Genomic DNA, 24,400 nt, shown 5'->3' with positions numbered 1-24,400 from the left:
CAGGGTGTGCACGGGTCGGGACATTTGGTGGCAGGGGATGCATGACCATTAATTTGGCTGCCCTTCCCTGTGCCAAATACCCAAACCCCAAGCCCTGCACAACTGAATCAGGGCCAGACCATGCCCTCTCCTCCTGTGGCTGGATCAGGGCCAGGGCCAGTCCCTGGTTGGGAGTGGGCCATGCCCCCTTTCCTCCCCCTCCACAGGGCTGGCTTGAGGCTGGGCCATACCCCGTTTCCCTCCTGGGGCTGGGCTGCTCCCTGTTCCCCTCCATTCTCCTCTGTGCTGCCAGATGGTGCCTGTCATGCTGCTCTGAGAGTCAGATCAGGTCCACCGGCAAGATTCGGCCCATGGACAGACTGGGCCCTGCCTATCTGACCCAACTGGGGAAAAAAGTTGAGCACCACTGGCATAGATTAATATACCTTAGACATTGCAACAACTAATTATCCTGGATGAATTAAAGACAGAGCATTTGAATAATACCTTTCCTTCTGTCAGGGTTAATGTCAGGGTTAGAAGCCTTAATTTCATTTTAGTATCACATTTCTGTGAGTAGTATGGTTGTATTAGGGCCTCCTGAGACATTTATTCTCATACTTAACTCTGCAACAGGTCTGGATGATTATGGGCCTTCAGGCTTCCCAGGTGGCCCTGGTGACAAAGGACAAGTAGGAGACCCAAGCACTCTTGAAGGTGCCAGAGGAGGTCCTGGTCAGAAAGGAGAGAGAGGCAATCAAGGTAAGTATTGGGAAGGTAAGGGGAGAGAGGGGGTCCACATTTTAATATATTCAATAAGGAACAAGATTTTGCTTCCACAACCTAGTCTTATAAAATGCAATTTATGTTCCAGCTCGTCAGTTTTCATTTGACAAATCCATAAGCTTTTCACTCAATATCTGGAAAGCACATAAGAGGAGTAGGAGTTCTCAGCATGGGCCCACTATTAACAACTGTATTGAAAAAAAATCAAAAGTGTTTCATTATTTTTGTCATTTCCAAGTCTCCCACTGGTTCTGCAGGATAATACAGAATGCTGACATTGGTGGAACTATTACTATACTATGTAGGAGGTCCCAGAGCTGCCACCTCTGGTGATTTTATTGTGAATCTTGTGATATTTGTTATCTTTCCTTAAACCTTTAAAATCACAGCTATTGAGCCAACTGCACTTCTGATCCCTCCTAGTCTTTTCTAGCACATCCCCTCTCAGATCTTGGGATTCAAGCCTTTACCTCTCTCTTTAAAATAACTGCACATTCCATCCCCTCCCTAACCAGACACTGGGTTAAAGTCTCCTGTGATCAGCTGTGGCTGACCCCCCAGACCTTACTTAGCCTTTCACTAGCTAGTGTTTTATGCCTTCAGGAAATTAGGACAGCGGTATCCAGTGACCAAATAGCACCCTTACATTAGCATCCTTTTAGAATAAAAACACTTGACAAAAAGCCAGTCTTAATTAACTATAATCATGCCACCCTCTCTCTAATACTTACCACTCCCCAGATCTGGGAAAGTCCAGTTTTTCTGACTCTCATCCCAGAGCCTCTTTTTGTCTTGGCCGACCCATCTGCCACATCTTTCCCTTGTGAGCAGGGTTTTTTATCTGGAATGCCTATGCTGTCTAAGCTCTCAACCTGGCAAAACAAGGCCTGCTTCTATATTGGAGACAGGCTTAGAGGAACCTTAAAGCAAATAGCTTTCCTCACTGTCTTTTAAGTAAGTCCTGAGATGTTCTTATCTATATCTAATAGAAACATTTAATTAAAAGAATATGACCAAAAAACAGTTAATTACACCCTCCCCCAAGCAGATACATCTTTTTACTCTTTTTCTATTCCATTTCCAGATACCAGGTCCCTCCCAAGCCAAAAAAAACCCTTAATATTAGCAGCTTCACCATGTTTGACCATTCCACATTCTCAAGACCTTGTTACACATTAATTGTATGTGGTTTTTGGAGCTCTTAACCCCCTCCACACATTAACACCTGAAACTAGTTTTAAGCACATTGTAGGCAGCTTAGCTATGCCACTTCAGGGCAGGTTTCTCTGTTCTGTGTTACCAGCCCCTGTTCCATTAAATGTCTGGCCAGTCCCCACAGATGAACTGCCCAAAGTGCAGTCCTCCAGCATCCCAGGATACAGTGTCCCCTCCCCCACTCTCCTCTTCTTTGTAAACAAACTTTCTACCCTCTGAACTCTACTGCCCAGGAGATGGTTCTAGCACCAAATCAAGGCCACCCCACCCCCAAGGGTGTGACCTTCCCACCCCCAGGAGTGCAACCCCATGCAAACAACCTACAGAACACATGCCAGCTAGCCAGGTTGCATGGATGAGTCCAGGAGTGGGGTGAGGAGGGAAGAACATGGTAGGGGGCCTGATCAGGTCCCCATGATCTGGGGCTTCCTTCCGGGGGAGAGGCAGTAGTTCTCTCCAAAACACCTTCCCTCACCTTCCCATCCCTAGCCATGACAGGAATCATGACCAGCACCTGCCTACACCCCAATCCCAAATACCAGTTTATTAAAACATGAGACCTTTAATTGACTTCCTCGTTAGTTCTTTTAAAATTATTTTGCTTTTACTTCTTTTTATTTAATCCTTTAGGGGCAGACTTCCTTCATTTCACCACCCTTCCCTCACCCCCATTTCCTTTCCACCTCCCATTTCATTACTCACCCCCATTCCATTAACTCTCTCTACCTCCCAGCTTCATATTCCACCCCTACCAACCCATCTCTCCCACACCCCAATTTAGAGCAGAGATAGAAGCCAGTCCTGGTGCAGCAGCAGCAGCTCATAGCTGTAGCTTCTACTTAGGCTCATGCTCACCAGCCCTCTACTGGCAAATCACAGTTGTACAGGTGGGGGACAGTCAGAGAAGGTTTTTAGCCTTTAGGTGTGACTGCTCCAAACTCAAGCTAGCACTAGCACCAATCAACGTTTGAGCAGCTCAAAGTGCAACATGTAACAAGGCTCTTAATTTCCATTCCCTATATGCCCACTCTGTCCATAAAGACATCTACAGATAATAGATATAGTATCATATATTATTATATGAATGTTTTCTTAAACAGTTTCCCGGTATTTAAAACCTGAAATTTCTATGTATTTACAGTGTGTCTGACACTTTGTTCCCCCCCCCACCATGTCCTTTGACAGCTTATCCCTTCACCCTGAATGAAACTATCAACCCATACCTCCTTGTAATCACCAAGATCTGTGCTGTTTCCATCTTTACCATTGGATATGCTATCCTCCCCTTTAAGAAATAGCTATTTTGCTTATTTGATTCATGTTTGTTGGTGTTAAATATTTACCAAGAGAATAAAAACAAGGCTTTGTGGAAGCTTGAGGCTTCCTGAGACACTAGAAGGCTTCTGGCTTCTTGAGACACTGTGCAATATCATTATTTCATCAGTCTTCCATTTAAATGGATAGTTTCATGGAGCCCGGGTCCAGATTTTCAATAGTTTAAAATGTTGATATCTGAGAATTGCCTTTAGACTCTAATTACTCATTTTAATGGGCTCTGAATAGCCACTGATTTCATAGGACATACAATACTGTGCTGTTTGCCCTCTCACTGCACAGCCAGCATATGTTAAGCTATCTTGGAGTAGTATTTATACAGTAGAGCACTAGGCATGGAATAAGGTTAACACTATTAAGCATGACAAGTATTAATTGTCTGTCTGTCTCTATCTGCTTGGAAGCAGCTATAACCTTTGTTTTTTATTAGTGTTGTTCCTGAAGTGCTAAAAGCATGATTTTTCAGAGTGCTGAGCTACCGCAGCTTCGTCTGAAGTCAATGGGAGCTGTAGGTCCTCTGCACTTCTGAAAAAAAATCCAACACTCGCTGCATAGAACAATTTGTGATTCATCTAATCATTTTTTGTTCATGTTTCTATGGTATTAATGATTATTTTTTCTTCCTTGCAGGGGAGCGAGGGCCAACTGGTTCCCCAGGGCTTGATGGAATTCCAGGCCCTCCTGGAGTTTCAAACATATCAGGAATCCGGGGTGATATTGGTTCTCCAGGCCTATATGGTGTGCCAGGTAATTCATGCCATGTGCCCTGTAGCCAGCATCAGAAAGAATATTTAACACAGATTTTTAGCAGTGTTTCTTATTGTGACATAGGGCACCCTCCTCAACCAGTGAAAATGGGGCTTTCCAAAGGGGAAGTTATGGCAATTGGCTAGACATTTCCCACACCATCTGAGCTAAGGTGTAGAGGGGTATAAATAAATAAAGCAGTGTGGTTGTAAATTTTAGCCCTGATTCAGTGAAGTAACCCTTTTTTAAAGAATAGCACCACATGTTTAGGTACTTTCTACAGGTACTTTCTTCAGGTCATCTTTGAAGCATTATGGTATGGCTTGCTTTGCTGTCTAGCAACTTCCAGAAACACTAAATTAATTTATGGGTTGCTGTTTTTTAACCAGACCTGTAAGTCTGTAATAAGCTTAGTTAAACCAATGGGGAAAAAAATCACCATATAATTGTTCCCAAAATTTTGCTAAAAAAATATGCTTGAACTGAACTATTAAGCTATATGATATGTCAAGCTTTCAAGGAAAGGTGTTCACTCTTCCTCTGCCTCTGAAAATTTTACATACCAGGTCATTTACTTATTTATGTGTTTCTTAGATTTATATGCTACTTTCCCATCAGAGACTCATTGTGTCTTACAGTAAGACAGAATAATATATAAGAATAAATGGGATATTGAAATAAAATATGAATGAAAATGTGCTGAAATAATATCGCAGCTTAGCCTTGCTTGCTAAATGCCTGCCCAAATGAGAAGGTCTTACAGCACTTCCAAAAGATGTCCAGGCTCTGGAGGGCCTCAGGAGGGAGGGAGTTCCAAAGCTGAGGAGGAACTACCCTGATAGTTTTTCTAAGTGAACTGGATGAACTGGTAGTACTAGCAAGAGGTTGCTCTCAGCTGACATTAGGGATCATGATGGGGCATAAGGGAAAATGTAGTCCCTCATATGCATAGCGCCCAGACTGGGCCAACACTCAATTCAGAACCAACACTCTGAATTACACCAGAAGGCTATTGGAAGTCAGTGCAGACTCTGGAGCACAAGAATTATATTCTCCTGGCAACTCACACCCATCAGAAGGTAGGCCACCACATTCTGCTCCAGCTGCAGCTTCCAGACACGTAATAAAGGGCAGCCCTGCAAAAGTGCATTGCAGTAGTCTAGCCTCAAGGTTATGAATGAATGGATGATGGTGGCAAGATCTGAATCGGAAAGAAAAGGCTGCAGCCTTCTCAGCAGATGGTGTTGGTGAAAAGCACTCCTAACTATCAATACCACCTGAAGATCCAGGTGCAGCAGTGGATCCAGGAACATCCCAAGGCTGCAAACCTGAGTGTCAAGGGGAGGCTGAACCTGTTCAAGGATAGGTTTCCCAATCCATCCAGGTAAAGCACACCTGCCCACACTGTCACCTCTCCCTTGTATGTATTCAGTTTCACTTGAGTCACCCACATCCAATTGCAAACTGCTGCCAGGCACTTTGAAAGGGCAGAGACTGTGGGGCCCAGGTGAGGTGAGAAAGAGAGCATACTGATGCTACTTCACACCAGATTTCCACATGGTCTCACCCAGCAATCTCAGATACACATTGAACAGGAGTGGCAACAAGGTGGAGCACTGGGGAACATCAAAAGAAAGGCTCTAAGGAGATTATGAGCACGCAGCCATCACTATTCTCCCTGCTAGGAAAGAGCAGAATCAATTTATAGCCATCCTGCAAATACCCACCGGGTCACATAAATCCATTATCAGCTCCTAATGGTCAACTGTGTCAAAGGCAACTGAAGAAAAACAGGGTACAAGTTCCCATTAATCTCCAAATGAATATCATCAACCATGAGTGCAGTGTCCCTGCTGTACCCAAAATGAAAGCCCGACTGATGGGGTCCTAGGAATCTGACTACATCCAGATGTGCCTGGATAGAGCTATCAGGCAACAACCCATTCAATGACCTTTCCCAAAAATGGGAGGTTGGAAATGGGGTAATAGCTGCCTGCCTGGGTAGTCAGCATCAAGAAAGTTTCTTGAGTACAGGCCAGACAATTGCACATTTAAGAACACCTGGTATTGACAACCTGAAATGTTGGGGCCAGAAATGGCCTCAGGCTTCCCCCAGCTGGCTTTTACAAGTGAGGACAGGCATAGATCTAGCTCACAGTTAGTCATCCCCATCCCCCTGAGTACATCCTCTGGCTCAGTGGGTGACAGCAACTGAAATTAATCCATATAAACTAGACAAGGTGTGCTCATATCTCACACAAGAAAAATAGGATGGAAGCATGATGGGACAACTCTGCTGGTAGTGAGTAGCTGTTCAACTGGCTGCTGTGCATTAATGGTGTTGTTTAGAGTGCACAAACATTTTAGACTTGGGTGCCTCAACAAGCTTCTAATTCACTGCTTTTATTGGCAATTGCATATGCTTAGCAGCTGCAGAAATCAAGTTCACCACAGGCAGGCAGGTTTGAAGCTGAATTTTCATTGTATTGACTAGGCAAATAGTACAATAGGTGGTATTTATGAATGCACTCAGCATTGGCTTAACTCTGCTTCTGCTGAAACCAACGGGAGTTTTATCATTGATAAGCACTTACAATCCTGTCCTTAATCTTTAATACTGTAGTTATCAACCTCTCCCCACAGTATGTCCTTTCAGCTTCAGAATAGGAAAGTTTCAAGCTGTAATAAGATTTCTTTTAGCCACACTTCAGTGGAAGCAGCCTGTATTGAGACAAACTTTATTTTAAACCTGTAATAATTTTAAAATCAGGCATAAAGATCCTTTGAGTTCACCAACTGCTGGAAGGCTGCTGGAAAACTCCCAAACAATACTTGAAAATAGTTCAACATACTGGAAAATCCTGTAACTTGCAGCACAGCAAGCTAAATCAAATTCCTCCCACCTCTACTCCTTGCATGGGTTATATCTGAAAAATTACTTTCGGACCACATAGCTTCTCTCTGTAAAGTACACATTGTTACAGGTACTTTGTGGGTTGGCTATTGATAAAAGAAGCAGAAACAGGTCTACAGCACAACATTCTATTTGCTTGCACTTTCAAAACAGAAAAACAAGCATTTATCGCAAAGTTTGTCTGGCTACCTGTGACAGCACAACATAGATCCTCACCTATAGTGGCTGGGGAGACATGAGAGGTGGGAGGAGCAGATTGGCAGCAGGTCTTTTTAAATTTGCTGAGTTTTCCAAATTTCCCTCCAGCCTATACTCAATATTTATAGATGGCTGGTTCTAATATTCTAATACGTGATCTCTGATTGGTTTTATTTAAATTTCTTTGTTTCACTGAAACTTTTGGAACTGACTGAACCAGATCTCTTGTGCACTTGAAAGGTGTTCATTAGTTGGGATTTATATCTTTGAGAAAGTATAATGGAATGTTTCTTATCTCTTTTCCTTCTTTTCTCCTTTGCAGAATACTCTTTAGCACTCCTGTTTCTTCTTTACCTTTGGCTACGGTCTTCTCTGACAAAGCTGTTCTGTTTTTACAAATTATCTAAGCACCTTAACAAGAATGTACTTATTATAGCAAAATAACATTGAATACATTTGGTTACATTAATAACTACTACTATTTTTAAGACCAAGCAATGATAAGGTATATTTGGACTATCAGAGGAGTGTTTGGTGGGTTCAAACACCTCTAAGAGGTGGCAACAATAGAACGGGGGCTTTTAAATCACAATTTTTGGACTCGGGTAGATTTATTCTAGCCCTCTTTCCATACCACAGAAGTACAGGACATAAGGCCAATGTCAGCACTGCTAAATGTGTCTCTTTTATCTGTTTCCACCTGCAAGGGTTAAGAAACTGAATCCTGGAAAAAGACATGTGCTTTCTTCCAAGGGGTGGCATTTTTTTTGTTAATTTCTCTTAAATGCAGGCTGTATATCCTGCCTTTTAATGAGGATTCCAATCTCAATATGGTTTAACAGGCTATAAAGGAGAACAGGGCAGGCGTGGAATACCATCTCCACCAGGAAGCAAAGGAGAAATTGGTCAAATAGGTGTGGTTGGAGAAGATGGCCCAAAAGGCACTAGAGGTGACCCTGGACTAACAGGAAAACCGGGAATTCTAGGGAGCTTTGGAGCAAAAGGTATGTATGATTAAAAACTGTCTTTTTTTATTTTTAAGTGCTGATTTCTATGGCACTTGGCTTTATAACTTGGCTTTTAATTTATATTGTCTGCACAAAGGTACGATGACTTTGTGTGTCATTTTTCACTAAAGGCCAGAAAGGAGAACAAGGCGTCATGGGCCCTGTTGGCACACTGGGAATTTCTGGTGATACAGGCCCCACTGGACCCAAGGGGAATAGAGGAGTTACTGGTGAGTAAGAGGTGTCTGGTGCTCGGTTTACTTACTTAAACTGTACATTCTACCTGCTCACTGGCTACCCTACCTGCTCTGAATCTGAAGATGGGAATCAAATACTTTTGACTGGACCAATCTGGAATGGCCTTGTGGCTTAAAAGAAGGAACCTACTTGACACTTAAGACCTGGTTCAAAAACTTTCATACAGTAGTCACAGCAATTACCATATTTGCCTTCGTCCACCTCATCAAGTCAAGCCAACAGAAAAGAGACAGGGGAACGTAAATAAGATTAGACCCCAATTTTAGCAATGCTCATGCCTCTCCTTCCACAAGAGGAGAGACAGGACAGTGTTTAATGATATGGGACTTAAAAAATACTGCACAATGTCCTATATCATAATCTCTTATCTGCTGCTTTATCAACCTCTTTGTCTTCTTCCACCAGTTTGTTTGGGTTTGGGGTTTTTTTGCCTGATATTATACTGTTCTCATGATGCAGAATTACTCTGTACTCTAGGATGTTGAGTGCCTTCCTATCCTCTGAGGTATTCTAGATACTTTTAAGAAATGCTTGGATGATTACCCTGCTAAGGTGATCTGACCCCAGCTGACTTTCTGCCCCTTGGACAGGGGGCTGGACCTGATATTGCAAGGTCCCTTCCAGCCCTTATGTCTATGAAAATGCATAAGCCTTGTACATCAATGGGTGAGAGAGAGTGCACAAATGAAGGGATTTGAGTTATTTTCCTCCCTCTAAATTAATTTGCTCTTTCTTTTTTGTCATAGGCATTCAGGGACCTCCAGGCTCTCCTGGGCTGACTCCCCTACCCTCTAAGACATTGGCTGAGGTTGGTGCACCAGGCCCACATGGACAGAGAGGGCCACAAGGAATTCCAGGAGAGATTGGACCCCAGGGTCCATTAGGTGATTCAGGTAAGAACTGAAGCATTGGGGGTTGGTTGCAGCCAAGACTGGGGATTGTGACTGGGGTGTGCCAGTGCTTCTGCTGGAACTAAAACCCAAAGGTTCCTAACGAGAGGGTCTTGCCCCTCCACTCAGGTCAGACCAATTGACACATTTGGGGGTCAGGAAGGAATTTTATCCTATGATCAAACTGGTATGGACTCTTGGGGTTTTGCTTTCCTCTGTGGCAAGGGGCATAGCTGTCTTCCTTAGATCTCTTATGCGTATTATAACAACACTTGCATCAGATTTGTGTAGGCTGATTTGGATAGGAACAAGATTCAAATTACATTTTGACCTGGGGGTGGGGGGAGGAGGGCCTGCAAAAAAAAATTAAACCGGTCCATTGATTACCAAGTCCACCTAAGTGAAGGAGCAATCTAATTAGAGACTCCCCACCCCGGTTATGATTTTCAAATCTTCTGGGGGGGGGGGGGGGGGGGGGGGGCTCTTGTCTCTTAGGTAGGGGGCTCACCCCCCGCCCCCAAGCTCTGCCATAATTTGCACTCTGGATAGGAATGATCCTGCTTCAAGCAGGGGGTTGAATTAGATTATTCTATTTCAGAGGTTCCTTCCAGCCTGGCTTTTCTACGAACAAGCAGATTCAACATTATAATTTTTTTAAGGTTTTAGGGGTGCACCTGGTAAACAAGGGCTCCAAGGCAGAAGTGGCATTCCAGCACTTCCAGGTTTTAGAGGTGATCAAGGACCACAAGGGCATCAAGGTCCATCAGGATCTGAGGGTAAGTGATGTTTCAGTTTCCTTTTCCATTTTACATTATAGATTCTGTCAGTAGCTTACAGGAATGCAAACATAAATGTAGCCGTGTCCACCAGCTCTGTCTTCCACTTTCCACAGGGTTCAAACAAAAGTGCCTTTATTAGGCTTCACCTATCAGTAATTTTCACAGCTTTCATCTAGTTTTTATTTTAAAAAAACCCTAATTTTGACTTAACTAAATCTCATTGCATTCATCTAAAGGATATTATTTAGATTTTGGATGTTTTATATTAGCTGTCTTTAAACATTGCTACAATAGTGTTTTAGCAGCAGGAATATTCATGAAAATTGAATATTAGCTAGAAGAAACAGCGAGAATATCCAGCTAATATAAGGAAGGGTCTTTTTGTATTAGAATTACTCATCAGCAGGGATCCTTTGGTTTTCTCTGATTTAAAAAAAAAAAAAAATCCCCAATTTTTTATTTTAAAAAGTAACCCAAAATTCACATTTTTCCATAATTAAAATGAAACACCACTATATGTATATCTATATATTAGTGGTGTTTCATTTTAATAATGGAAAATGCAGATTTTAGTGGGTTTTTTAAACCAAAAACTGAGGATTTGTTTTTATCAGAGAAAACCAAGCCCTGCTCATCAGAATGAACCAGAAATTTTACCATGTGAATTAAACTAAGCATAAAGCAATCTCTCTCTTTGAATAACACCAAATATTGGAATATTTGTTGAGAATTGTTTGGGAGGGAAAGGCATCCATCTCCTGGGTGCTTTTTGTTGAAGAATAAGTTTTGAAGTATTCACTGCTTGCCCATATTCTTTGAAAGATGCTAAACTCATAAGGCCAACTATTTGTGAATTTACTTGTTTAGTAATAAAAAATATTCTTCTTTGCACAGACTAGGCAACAACCATTTACTTCAAAAGAGCTAGCTACAAGAAATATGGCTTACCTTAAAAAAGAAAAGTCTGATGCAATTAAATGTTGAGCAAGACATTTCTCAGTATATTGCATTTTGGCTGAATATTGTCTATATCACATTTTTTCCCCTCAAGGTATACCAGGCCGTCCAGGTAGCCCTGGGTTGCCAGGTATGCCAGGTCGTAGTGTTAACATTGGGTACCTTCTGGTGAAGCATAGCCAATCTGATCAAGAGCCAATGTGCCCCATTGGCATGAACAAACTCTGGAGCGGATACAGTTTGCTATATTTTGAAGGCCAAGAAAAAGCACATAACCAGGACCTTGGTATGTATGCATCTCCCTGACATCCACATTTGAAACTTCCAATCTGCTTTTCCTCACTCAAAAAGGAATATGTAAAATTAGAGCCATTTGGGCTTTGGGGAATATTATGCAAGGAAGCCCAGAAGTAACAAAGTGAAAACTAAAACACCTTCCCCTTCCACATGCCTCCAGAGGTAGTTTTCTTGTATTGCTCTGGCAGTTCAAGTGGAACCGTAAAGTCTGCGTAAGCATCGCTGAATGTGGAGTTGTTCTGACAAACATGTATGCAGGTGTGGGCTAGAAGTACGTCCTGTTGGAATATGCATATTCAAGAGTTTGGTGGTTTATTTTTACAGGGCTGGCCGGCTCATGTTTGGCTCGGTTTAGTACTATGCCATTCCTCTACTGTAACCCTGGGGATGTCTGTTACTACGCAAACCGGAATGATAAGTCCTACTGGCTCTCAACCACAGCACCTCTGCCCATGATGCCTGTGGCAGAAGAAGAAATTAGACCGTATATCAGTCGCTGCTCAGTCTGCGAGGCCCCAGCTGTCGCGATTGCTGTCCACAGCCAAGATGTGTCAATCCCACACTGCCCCGAAGGATGGCGTAGTTTATGGATCGGATATTCCTTCCTGATGGTATTTTATTCTTTAAATAAATTTTGTTATGCCAGTGCCATGGTCAAAATTTAAGTTTGAGTGTCCTAGCCTGGACAAGCTTTAGGAACAGGTTTTCCAGCAGTAAAGAAGCCCTGAGGGAGCAGAAAGCGTAATGGGGAGTTGTTCATCTCTTGCCTCAGAGACCAATGACAGTCAGAAGAAAGGCTGAAGCAGCTGTTTCTGTTTAACCAGGCTAGTATGTGAGGCTGATTAAAATCTCTAGTCTAGGCAGGAAGTTGGTCTTGAGAATAGAGCACCTTCCCTGCTGTATGTGATGCAGAAAGGGGACCTGGAAAACAGAAGCAGACATAAGTAAAAATGGCAACCAGTGTTAATGTGCTGAGGTATAGTGTGTGGATGTCTCAAACAGTGGGAACTAGGAGCAGGTAACACTGTTAATGAAAGACTTCTCAAGAAATTGACCTGAAAAATCACTGATTTACACAAAAAGGGAAACTTTAAATGGCTTATCACAATAACAAGCAGTATGAAAAGTAATTTTCCCCACATAAAAATGTTTAATATTGTATTAAGACCACGTACCCCTAATTGATGGCAGGAGGTGTGCACTTTAGACTAAGGAAGTGCACATGCTTTCCTTTGGGGTCAGGTCCATGCAGCACTGATGGGGCCCAATCTTGCAATGCTTGCACACACAAGAGTAAAACACTAACACCAGAGGGTGTTGAGGCTGCACCAAAACTATGGAATCAACCTCAGAATAAGCAGTGTCATATTCAACAGACAGCACAAGTCAGAGGTGTGTGATCTGACCAAGACTTTACTACTCTGAAAGAACTCAGAAAAGTCCATTGATGTCCTAGATGTGCCAATGCCAATAACAGAATTTGGACCGAGAGAGAGAGCGGGAGATACAGAACTGCCTGTTCTAATCTCTCTATTGATGAAGGACAGAAACAAAGTCTCTACTAGACCTGAACCTACAGTTTTCGTGCCTCCAAGAAAGTGTCACCAAAAACAAAAAAGCACACTATTTATTTTCATCAATGTTTTCCATAGAAAATGACCATCAAAAGAAAAAAAAATCCAGCTTTTTGACCAGTGAAAATACTGAGAGGAGTCTCCACTTTCCACAAACATTTTTATGTTATTCAGTCCAAGTTTCCATTAAGGAAAGGTTGACAAAGAACCCAACCTACCATATATTTAGTGACTCTTCCTACGGCTTTCGTTTGCTTCTGTAAAATGCAGCTGTTATTATTTTCTTGCTTCGCAGGGTGTTGAGGATCAATTCACTAAACACCCGTAAAGCCCCTTTGTACATATTTGCATTATGAATAGTGTCACAACCTTGGCAACTGCTGGTCATTTCCCAGCCAACTCCCATCAAGGGAAGTGCCAAAAACTGCAAGTATTTATAAGATAAAACTTTCAGCTTCCCGGGACATATTTGTACAATATTACCATTTGAGCAATGGTCAGTGGAATGCTTAGGTTGTGTACACTGTGGGATTTTGAGCACTGTGGAATAACATGTTGAAGCACACTATGTTCTTGATGATCCCAAAGCATATTTAAGTCTATGTTGCAACTTCCTTGTGTTAAATGGTTCTAAGTGGGCCCACTCAGAGCCTTGTTAGGTCAAAGGAACTGTACGCAGGAGAACGGGGCCTGCCTACCCAGATCCGGTTTCAGGATCTGAGCCCTGAATAGCAGATATTAGATTCCTGTTTAAACATCCTGAGGTTGTAAGATTGCAAGACAATTCAAAGTGCTTTGGCCTCCAAATCTGTCTAATGTCTAAAGCTGCATCAGTGCTCAAAGCGGGTTTGCAGTGTACCTCAGCTGCTCTCCACCAAGTTATAATTTGAAAGATGTGAAGGCTCTTAACAAATGTGACACCCTAGTTTCCTTGGAGGGACAGCAGCTTGGGAACTGAAATATTCATCTTCACCTAAAAGACTATTTAACTTCACCCTAGAAATACAAAGCAATAAAGCAGCTCTGGTGTCCTTGGCTGATCTTAGCTGTTGCACGAGGGGTTGAATTTGAGCCATGTTTAACAGGTCAGAGATCAAAGCCCAGGTGCAGCTTCTCAGAATCAGATAGCATAATACCTGTCACAGTGACACAGGACTATCGCCCCCCCCCCTTTCACTCTTCCTTGTAGCATTAAAGATCATATTCTGCTTTATTAACAAACTCTGTGCAGCTTGGCAAGCTTGGCTGGGCTGTGCACTGAAAGCCTAGTAACAAGGGTTTGATTGTTTTCACATGAGGAATGAAAGCCCTTTTCATTTTGTAATATAAAATGGGGAACTTTAGAGACTGAAGAGGTGGAAGAAGCTATCTGAGAAGAAAGATATGTAATATTTTATGCAGTTAGGGAGAACTATGCTGGGATGTTGTGTGTTCCTGTTTATGTACCTTCCAAAGGAGCATGGTAATGATTAAGTCTGAGTGTGGTTGATAAATGTTATTTAAACTGTGTAAGCTAGGCCATTTTTTTACCACAGTGCAAGAAGGGCTGCATTTAACACAAACATTAGATTATTCAAGTGCTAGGAAAAACAGTGTTAATTAAAGCAATCAACTTGCATCACCCTGTTACAATGTATGGGGTGTGGTATAGAAAATGAGTATTATATATAGGAGAAAATTTTCACACTCCCCCCTCCCTCTTGTTGCACCTTCAAAGGTGAGGGGAGTTTAAGCTGTCTTCAGTGCATGAACATGGAATCACATGGATAAAGATTGAATGAGAGGTTTACAATGGAAAACAAGAACAAATGGTGTTAAAGCAGGGGTGGGCAAAATGTGACTTGTAGTCAGACTCCATTTCCCAGCAGCCCCGCAACGAGGCAGGTTCTTTAGGCAGGGGCGTGTAAGAAGCAGATTGCAGCTCTCCCACAGCCACATGCTGTCACCACCCACCCCAAGATCCCAGCCCCAGACACACTCCTCACCTGGCCATGTGCCCTACTCATACAGCTCCCATTCCTAGTGGTGGATGCAGGACACATGGGCCAGGGTGCCCAGGCAGCAGGGCTGGGTCCAGCAGCGGCATCCAGAAGGAGCTGTTGCTACTTGGGCTGCCAGGAAATGGAATCTGGTCACAAGCTGCATCCAGCCTACAGGCCATATTTTGCCCACTCCTGTGTTTCTTCCTCTGACCTCTGCTACACAAGTAATCGCAGTTAGTAGGATCAGCAAAATTGGAAAGTCCTAGAGGCAAACCTTTCTGGGTGACATACAGAAGCTATTTTGCCTTTTGTCTCCTTCCCCTGTATGTAGGCTGTATTATTCTAAACCAGAGTTTCTTAGCCCATAGGTCACAAACCAAAAGTGGGTCGCAAGAATATATGAAAGGGTCGTGAACAAACTTTAAAAATAGATCAACAGACTTTAAAAATGGATTCTCCTTTAAAGGAGAAAAATGTGGGAAACCATGACTTTCCCTTTGCAAGCTGGCAGAGCTCCAGCCTGCAAGGGGCTGCTTGGCATCCCATGCACCACACGCTTGGGGGCTGGGGCAGCGGGTCTGGAGTGAGGGGCACTGGGTTGAAACTGGTGATTGATGTTTACAAATGGGTCCTGGTGCAAAAAAAGGTTGAGAACTACTGCCATAGGCTACAAACTGTACAGTCCTGCCCCTCTCTGAACTCCCTTTGTCTTTTCTAGCACACTGCAGCTGGTGATGAAGGTGGAGGGCAGTCACTGGTTTCTCCTGGGAGCTGTTTGGAAGATTTCAGAGCTACCCCTTTTATTGAATGCAATGGTGCCCGTGGAACCTGCCATTACTATGCAAACAAATACAGCTTCTGGCTCACTACTATTGAAGAGCAATTCCAGAGCACACCCTCTGCAGACACACTTAAGGCAGGACTCATCCGAACTCACATCAGCAGATGTCAAGTTTGCATGAAAAATTTGTAAAAACAAAACAAAAACAAAAACAAAAAAACCCTCTCTCCTAGTGTAAGGGAAAGGTTTCAGCCATTTGTACACGGTCATGTTGGTGCTTATGTAACTTATTACCTCAGGAGTTGAATGAAAAGTTGATTTTAAAATGGTGTCTGTAAAAACAACTCAGCACACTTATACAAAGTAGCGCTGATTTCTCATACCATACAGTATATTTTCACTAGTCTAACACTATATTATTTGTTAACCAATTCAGATAGTCTTGAAACACCAAAAAACCCATCCAGTTATTAATCTACAAATTCTCTTAGTCAGATACATTCTCTTGGAATAAATGTATTGTATATATTAATTGTACTAGTCTGAAACAAACTAACCACCATAGTGAGATGAACAGTAACTATAATAAGAAATTATAAATGTTAGTACAACAATGAAATAAGCTCTAGGGACTGCTCACTGATCTGAGTCCCAAGTCCAACATTTCAAAACCAGGCACATACTTTTGGAGTTTATCTGGACAGCGAAGATGGAAAGACAGCTTGGTTATGTTAGACTTAGCAGGTATCTGCCATCCTTTCTGTTCCACCATCCCCACCACCATAGCTCCTGAACATTTTCTATCAGCCAAGGGAGCCACATTTAGTCATCATGCTCTTCCTCTTACAGTGAACACCACTCAGCACTAAGACAGCCTCTTACTTCACAAACTTATTGCATCTTTCCAGCCAGACCCCAAGTTCCAAGATAACTGCAAAGAGTCCCTCGCTCCTTTTTCTCCTGGGCATTTGTTCTGTACCACACTAATCTCAGAGTATCATAATTTATGGACAGTTTTGAGAACAATTTATAGACACATTTCAGGTTATAGAGCAACAACTAACTGCTCGCCTAGAAAGTCCAGTTTTTACACACAATTTCCCTTATGTAAAATTACCACTCAGAAGGGGCATATCTACAAATGCAATTAATACAACTGAATATACTGTGGCTCAATTTGAGTCAAAGTAAACTAAATTCCGACATCACTGTCTACATGTGCATTTAAGCATAGTAATTTACTACACTGCCAGATACCACTTGCATCTGACGAGACTATCCAACAGCACGGTAAATTAGTTTACTGCTCCCTAATTGCCACACACCTGTAGCTAGTGACACTTCACTGCACAGCAAATTAGCCTGAGGCACAGTAAAGAGTCTTGTGTAGACATGCCCAGAGCTGCATCATTTTCCACTCTGTAACCTACCTAATTCATCTCTGAAAGAGGAGCTGATAAGAAGATGGGGATGATGGCAACATTATCAGCTGGCTGTACCATTGGGAGGAAATATGGAAGGGCTAGCAGTTACTCAGCCATGGATGAGAGGTAGGTTTGGTAGTCTTTCCCTTAGATATCCATCAAACAGGGCACTGGGTTTGCTAGATATCAACTTCACAAAGGTGAACTCGCTTCCCTGTAGAATGAGAACATTTGGCTCAGGGTTAAATTGCCTGTCACTTTCCTAGGAGAGAAAAAAAGAACTGAAGTGATTTATTTTTAATCATTTTCTTGCAATTCTCAGGCAGGACAGTGTTAAGTGTGCTGACTACCTAATTTAAAGTGGGCATGTTGCATGCAAGAGTTTGAAGCTTCCCAATCTGATAGGAAAAGAACAAGATACCATGAACATTCGTACCATATTTAAAAAAAAATACTACCTGGTCCCATTTTAAATCTAAGTTCACCTCTCTCTGATGGCGTTTATTGGGTTCTGTAATTATGTTCCATCACTGCTGTAATTATAAATATAGTTATGTTTTTCCTAGACTTCTATTCTTAACTATTTCAAATTTCTAGGTATTCTCAAGGTACCATTACACCTGCTGCCCAAAAAGAGTCTGGCACAACCTAAATTTACACCCACAAGCAAGCAAAGATCCACTCATTCCACAGCCTGCACACCTGCACTATTTTAGAGACAAAGGCTGCTAAGAAGCTATTTTATCTAGTCCCTCAGTTGTGTACAGACACAATCCTGGGAGGGAGGTTAACCAAAGAATCTATTGTGGTCTGTAAAGTGGAAGAGCAGGGGGCCCCTGTCCATGATGAAACCAGGTTTTTTTTAAACCACTTCTGCATTTGGTATAGAGTTGTATTTTTTTTTTAAGTTCTCACATTTCCTGCAACTCATTATCCCAATTTAGATATGCCCCCAAATTGAATCTGTCCTCAAACATCCGGGTGAAGTAGGGAACAAAGGCCAAGCAATTTGCCTCCAGTTGTGGTAGAACTGAATTTCTATAACTGAATCTGTGCAGTACCTTAACTATAAGAGCCAGCCTCTCTGACAGACCAATCAACCTGTTGTGTCTCAACTTATGAAAAACATTAAAACTGAAAACACAGCAGGTAATATTCAAAACTGGATCAATGTCTGAAGATCACTCTAAGTTATATTGCAATAAACAGCCCTGAACCATCATAAAGGGCAAGTACTAAGAGAGACGATTGCAAGATTAACATTCATTATTTCAGAATTTTACAGTGTTCAATGGATGTTATAGCATTCCCATAGCTATTTTAAGAGAACTTAATTGAAGCTTATGCAGTGGATCATTTTTGTTTGCAGAGGATTTGCAATATAGGTATTGAAGACAAGAGCCAAATACACTTTAAAAAGCCACAGTAATAGCAAACATATTGCCTAAACTTTGCCTACAGCAATTTTTTTTTTTTTTGCACAAAAGGCTTGTAAAATGTGAAAGAGGCATTTCCTTGTCAGCCAGATTAGATATTGGCTTTATCCAATATTGCATACCCTATACGTAACAAGTTTGTTAAATGCAAACATTAAAGGTTGAGAAGTCAGGCACATAATTCAAGGAATTACAGAATTAATACAGCCTTAGAAATTTGACCTTTTGTACTTTCTCAGTACCTTTCAGTGTACTTTTGTTTCTAAGCCTTCTGATTATGTTGACTATTATATTTTGTTCTTTTCCTGGGCAAAGCTTCTGTACTGCCAATGAAGCTTAGCTCAGAACGCTTTAAACAGCTATGGTTCCTCACCAAGTTTCGGCATTCACCTAAAGCACTAAGCTCAAGTGTACGACAAAACAATGAACAGAAGAACATTTCATTAAAAGCCTATAGTTCATTAACACAAACTCCTCAAAAGCTTCTACTTTCAAACAGTTTACAATTTTTCTCAATTAAAAAAACCCCAAACCTTAAATATATTATCATTCTGCTGATGGGCTAGGATAGAGAAGTGACTGTTCAAGCCACAAATATTTTGCTCGTCTTTCAAGAGGTCTTTCTGCTTCAAGCATGCTTTCTGTCCTTTGTGTGACTTCTAAAAAGCTTTCTGAAGTACAGCACTCCAAAAGTACTCCTGAAAGAGCTCAGTAAGACCACACTTATTCAAGTCTTTATTATTATTCAGGGAAGTATATTAAAATGCTCAGCTGTATTCACAGAACCTGATGATTCTGACTATCAAGAGTGTGTGTTACTGTCTTGTTTAAGGCAGACAGAGATAGACAGATACTGCAGCCTGAGCAGATTATAAGCAATGAGCACAACTTTCTCCTGCAATAGAAATACCTAGGACCTTGAGGAATGCATAACTTTTTAATAAATAAAGGTAGATATTCTTCCATAGCCCCTATGATCATAAGTGGCCTTGCTACTCCCCCCCAGTAAGTGAGGTCTCCCAGAATTACCTAGTTTCATAGCTTTTAGGGGCTGGAAGGGACCTTACAGATCATTGGGCCCAGCCCCCCCTGCACTTGGGCAGGAAAGACGGCGGGGGTCAGATGACCCCAGCAAGATGGGCATCAAGACACTTTTTGAAGATCACCAAGGTGGATGACTGTACCACCTCTGGGGGGAGCCTGTTCCAAACCCTCCAAACCTCTCCTGCCCTGGCAGATGGAGCCTTTTACTGAACATTTGGACAAAAGACAACAAGTGAACAATTATTCTTTAAGAAGAAGGATGACTATGGAGCATACACTTGATAAATGATGGGACAGCACTTGGTCTTCTCTAACAAGGATGGAGGCTACTGAGCCATACCTGTCACCTCTTAATTGAAGGAGGAAGAGGAGCACCCTACAATATTGCAGCCTCAGTTACTGGGTAGTTAAGACACTTGCCCAGTAAACCCAAGGCCCAGATTCTCAGCCCCTTCTTGCCCAGAGGGGGTTTGAACTTCCCAGCGTTGTGTTTTAACCACCATGCCATAGGTTAGGTATGACACCCTCTTTAGCTTCTTTGAGGCTGAACCCTGGGCAACCTAGCATAAACACAAACTGAATGATGTGTGGCTCAGCAAAGTGTCAGGAAGGAAGCGGCCCCACGTTCTAGCCTGGGCCCTTACTCGGTCCATCTTAACAACAATTAAATGCACAGGGCAGTGGCTTAGCTTCAAAGGGAGCACAGAAGGAGGATCTGCTAATGTCTCCCCTCCAAGGTGGTGGTTAAAGCATTGTACTGGGAAATTGGAGGGATTCAGGCTCAAATAAGTAAGTACATAACAGCAGTATGGAGGTACAGATTAAATAGCTAACCTGGCAAGCTCATCCTGGTTGTGCAAGTCAGGCTGGGTTGTTTTTTTTCCTTCTTCATGCACCACCACCACCACCACAAACAGAGCATCTACATGATGAAGTAGCCTGTTAGACATTTGCCAACCCTTTATTTGCAGTGGATTTGTACAAGGGTAGCCAACTGGAACTTAAGCAGTTCTGTTGCTGCTCTCTCAATAAATAAAAGATACATGCAGTAAAGGCTTGTTATGTCACTACTATCAAGTGTAACTCTGACTCTGCAGGGAGCAAACCTAATAAACTGGCTTGATTTCTACATTTCTGCTTTTAACTTAAGAATGGTTTTGGTTCTAATGTTACTAGTCAAGCTTTCCAAAAGCTCTTTTATGAATTTCTCAGAGCTCACATCTATCACATACCATCTAACTCCTTGGCCACATGCTATCTACACATTAGTATTTTATAAATGTTATTCTTAAGCTTAAATGTTAGAAGTAGCTCTATCTTTATTTACCTCATAGAATCTAAAGTTTCTGCTGCCACCTACTACAGGACTCCCTGGTCTACTACTTAGGGCTGCAGGACAATTAGGACACAGACAAGACTGAAAAAGAAGGGCCTATATGCTGTATTTCTAGGAAGCCCATTGTAGAATATGAAGGTTTTGGGTTATGTACAGGAACCCCCTAAGAGTCACTTTTGCAACTTCCCAATTTGGAGGGCTAAAGAGAAGCAATGCCATCAAAAGGATAAGCAATAAACCATTTATTAGTCTGATGAAGTACAGAAAACCTTCCCTGAGTGCTCAGGGAAAACTGGCATCCCCTCCTCCATCCTCCTCCTTCCTCTGGGGTATGGCAGCACAAGGCCACTTGGTCATGGCAGTCAGACAAAAGAACAACTGGGTTTATCAGAGTGGCTGTGTGGTATCTCATATGAGGCTTGTAGTGTGCAACTCTATAATTTACAGGAACTTAGAGGTAACAGTTTTTACTAGTGCCCTTGCAAGGGTCTTGTGGCTGGCCTGTTCGTGGTCTGCCATCCAAAAGTTCCTGCTGACCTCACCCAGACTGTCTCGTGGGATGCCACATTCCCTGAACACTTTATGTCCCAAAGGACTTTCTCTGTGTCACACTGGACATGTTTACTGTTGCATATTAATTGCACATGTAGACTCTGGCACACATCACACCCAAGTTTATTGTTCCCAGCCACCGCATTTGTGTGTTTTACTGTGTGCCTGTAACCACAGCATGCTGAGCCAGGTTGGAACAGCCTTGACTGGCAGGGAATATAGGAGGTCAGCCTGGAGCTACTCCAACCCAGCTCAACATAGGCAAAGAGGCTGGTTGGGGCACAAGGGTGCTTCATTGTGGAGGTAGTCAGTAGGCAGCCCCACACTGAAGTACCCTCATGCCACAGCCAGCCATCTGTGTCTATATGTGAGATGTTGTGGAATAAAAAAAAAAAAAAACTCCATTGCAAGACAGTACTTCTATTTTTAAGTACTAACACAGCAGAGTTAATTAGTTTAATCTGTCCTAATAGTACAGCGTGTGTAGACACCAAGACGTTTACAGTGGAGCTAATTAGGCAACTCCGCAGTAAGTGTCTTGTGTAGATGCACCCACATTGAACTTAAAATGTTAAAAACTACCATGTTATGGAAAGGGGAATGAAAGCTGCTTTGACCTTTCCGATAAACATTCATAAAACTCCGCCTTACTGAAGAGGAGGTAAAATTACTATTCAGCAATAGCTTATCATTCTCATCTGCTAAGAAGTTCTCTCTCTGCACTGGAGAACTGAGTTGACAAAGGGAAGATATGAGGATGTCCAAATCCTTCACGTAGGTGTGGAACTCATGAAAAGTCCACAGGAGTTCCATTATACAAGGCTTGAAGGATTTGCCAACGCCAGTTTCTCACAGCTTTGTATGAGATACTGCAGACAGAGAAGACAAAGGGGCTCCCTGAACACTTTAAATATGTAAAGGTGTATGCCTACTACATAAAAGTAGGAGTTGTAAGTGCCAATGCATTTTCCCCCACCACCCTTTGTGGTTCACTTTTAAAATATAAAAAGGACACTGAAACCTTTCAGTGTCCATACGTGTGCATTAGCCTATTTTAATGTCACAAAAAGTGCTCTTTCGCTAATGTGCATTAAAATAAGCTAATGTGCATTTTTCTAGTACCTCACAATGGAGGTTAATACACATTATCTAAAGCGCATTAATTGCACGTGTAGATACACCCTGACAACTGACAAACTAAAGCAGCAAGTTCTGTTATGTAGCCTTGTACAAAATACAACTGCAAGGAAAGCAGAGTTTATACTAATGAACAGCCCAGAAGAACAGTCCAAAAGAATTGTCCATTCCATAGTAACTTTAATGTACAGAATATACATCTTACATTGTTGTGTCTGATAGAAGGAGGAATTTGAAATGGCTTGATCTGCTACATGTAACTGAAATTGGTAAAGCACAGAAAGTATCAAGTACCTAAATATTCCAGAGTCAGAGTTACAAGGAAATATATGACAAAATCATGTGAAAATTGCATCCCATACAAATAGCCATGGCATTTAATACATTTTTTCTCTCCATTTAAGTAGTCAAGCAGGACATCTTTGAGACTGTTTAAACAATTGTCAATACTAACCTTCCATGGAAACTATACTACTGCATAGATTCCCACTTCTGTACATTCTTCACAAATACTCTCCTCCATAGAAAGCCCCGTAAAATTTACAACTACTCTTCCATAACTCCACTTAGATTTTCATTTCCATAAAAAGCTGAATTTTCCAAAAAACTTTTTGATCTTTAAATTTGTTGTTCCACAAACAATCACTCTAGAAAACTTATTCCTCTAGTTTTCCTCCTGTTGAACTGCAAGCAGCTCAGATTTAATTATCTTCTTAATTGTGTAACAGGATGACAACCCCCCCACCATTCTCCATGACGCACCAATAGGCTCACGCACAACAACCAGATCTTGTCCTTTTTGCTGGCTTGTAATTAGTTATGTCTACAGTTTGTGGTGGCCCCTCAGCCTTCTGCCGTAGAATAATTGGCACAACCATCTCAAATATGGTTTCAAAAAGGAAGTCTACCTTGTATCCTGTTTTTGCACTAGTCTCAAAGCACATTTTCTCAGCTGCTGGAACATCCTTTTCATCCAACATTCGGTATTTCAATATCTTTTTATAGAGTGCAATCGCATCATCCATGTGGACTTGTTTTTGCACCTTTGTAGAGATGCAGCTGGTGATGGGCTTTTCAGATCTATTTTCATCTTCTGGTTCTGGTTGTAAGGCACATTCGTCGGTGAGGTCCACTTTGTTTCCAACAATAGCAAAGATACAGTCAGCACTAGCGCTGTCAGTCAGTGCTAAGAATCTGTCTTCCAGTTCTATCAGGCTTTGCAGGTTATTTACATCGTATGTAAGAATCACAGCAGCTGCACCTCTACAGTACATGGAGCCAAGGCCATGAAACTGCTCCCGTCCTGGCGAAGATTTAAAGGGGGAAAAAAATGTTAGTGATGAAGTCCACTACTCACAAGCAAAGTTTCACAAGCCAAATAAAAAGGACACCAAATTGAAAGAACTGCAAATTTTCCTTTTAATGTTTCTATAGCTCTGCCAAAAAGCATAAAAAAACACTGCAAGGAAAATTATAGTTCATACACTACCATATTTACTTGACTCTAAGAAAACTCTGAATAGATGACCCCTCCAATAATTATATTCCATAAATGGAAGATGTATAAATGTGTTATATTTTCCAGGTATAGAATCTACTCATCAGAGGGTTGTCTTGAATCTGTCCCCCTCCCACTGCAACAGCAGGGAAAACAGTGGCTGGAGGGGAGAGAGGATTAGGTGGGCCCCTGGTCCCTTACCCCCTCCCTTCTTCCCCCTCCAGCCTTTCTGTCCACAGTCTGTGCTTCTTCCCCACCCTACTGTCAGACCCTG

At 42.0% G+C, this 24,400-nt stretch overlaps 2 protein-coding genes across 4 annotated transcripts in view; one reads left to right on the top strand and one right to left on the bottom strand.

Moving 5' to 3' along the window:
• The window catches only part of COL4A2 (collagen type IV alpha 2 chain), a 233,660-nt gene extending 215,970 nt beyond the window's left edge, over nt 1–17,690 (top strand). For all 3 annotated transcript variants that reach the window (XM_059721085.1, XM_059721086.1, XM_059721087.1), the window contains exons 39-47: nt 616–741; nt 3,946–4,062; nt 8,017–8,178; nt 8,313–8,411; nt 9,186–9,332; nt 9,989–10,105; nt 11,160–11,351; nt 11,687–11,973; nt 15,637–17,690. In XM_059721085.1, coding sequence (XP_059577068.1) covers nt 616–741; nt 3,946–4,062; nt 8,017–8,178; nt 8,313–8,411; nt 9,186–9,332; nt 9,989–10,105; nt 11,160–11,351; nt 11,687–11,973; nt 15,637–15,891 — 1,502 coding nt within the window. In that variant the 3' untranslated portion in view covers nt 15,892–17,690. The remainder of the gene's footprint in view (nt 1–615; nt 742–3,945; nt 4,063–8,016; nt 8,179–8,312; nt 8,412–9,185; nt 9,333–9,988; nt 10,106–11,159; nt 11,352–11,686; nt 11,974–15,636) is intronic.
• Nucleotides 17,691–22,788: 5,098 nt separating this feature from the next.
• The window catches only part of RAB20 (RAB20, member RAS oncogene family), a 50,864-nt gene continuing 49,252 nt past the window's right edge, over nt 22,789–24,400 (bottom strand). The window contains exon 2 of the mRNA XM_006260464.4: nt 22,789–23,931. Within this exon, the coding sequence (XP_006260526.1) occupies nt 23,399–23,931 (533 nt within the window). The 3' untranslated portion in view covers nt 22,789–23,398. The remainder of the gene's footprint in view (nt 23,932–24,400) is intronic.

This window comes from Alligator mississippiensis, chromosome 1 (assembly GCF_030867095.1).
Source record: "Alligator mississippiensis isolate rAllMis1 chromosome 1, rAllMis1, whole genome shotgun sequence".
Taxonomy (NCBI): domain Eukaryota; kingdom Metazoa; phylum Chordata; order Crocodylia; family Alligatoridae; genus Alligator; species Alligator mississippiensis.
The sequence above is the reverse complement of the archived record's forward strand: the minus strand, read 5'-3'. Positions and strand labels throughout refer to the sequence as shown.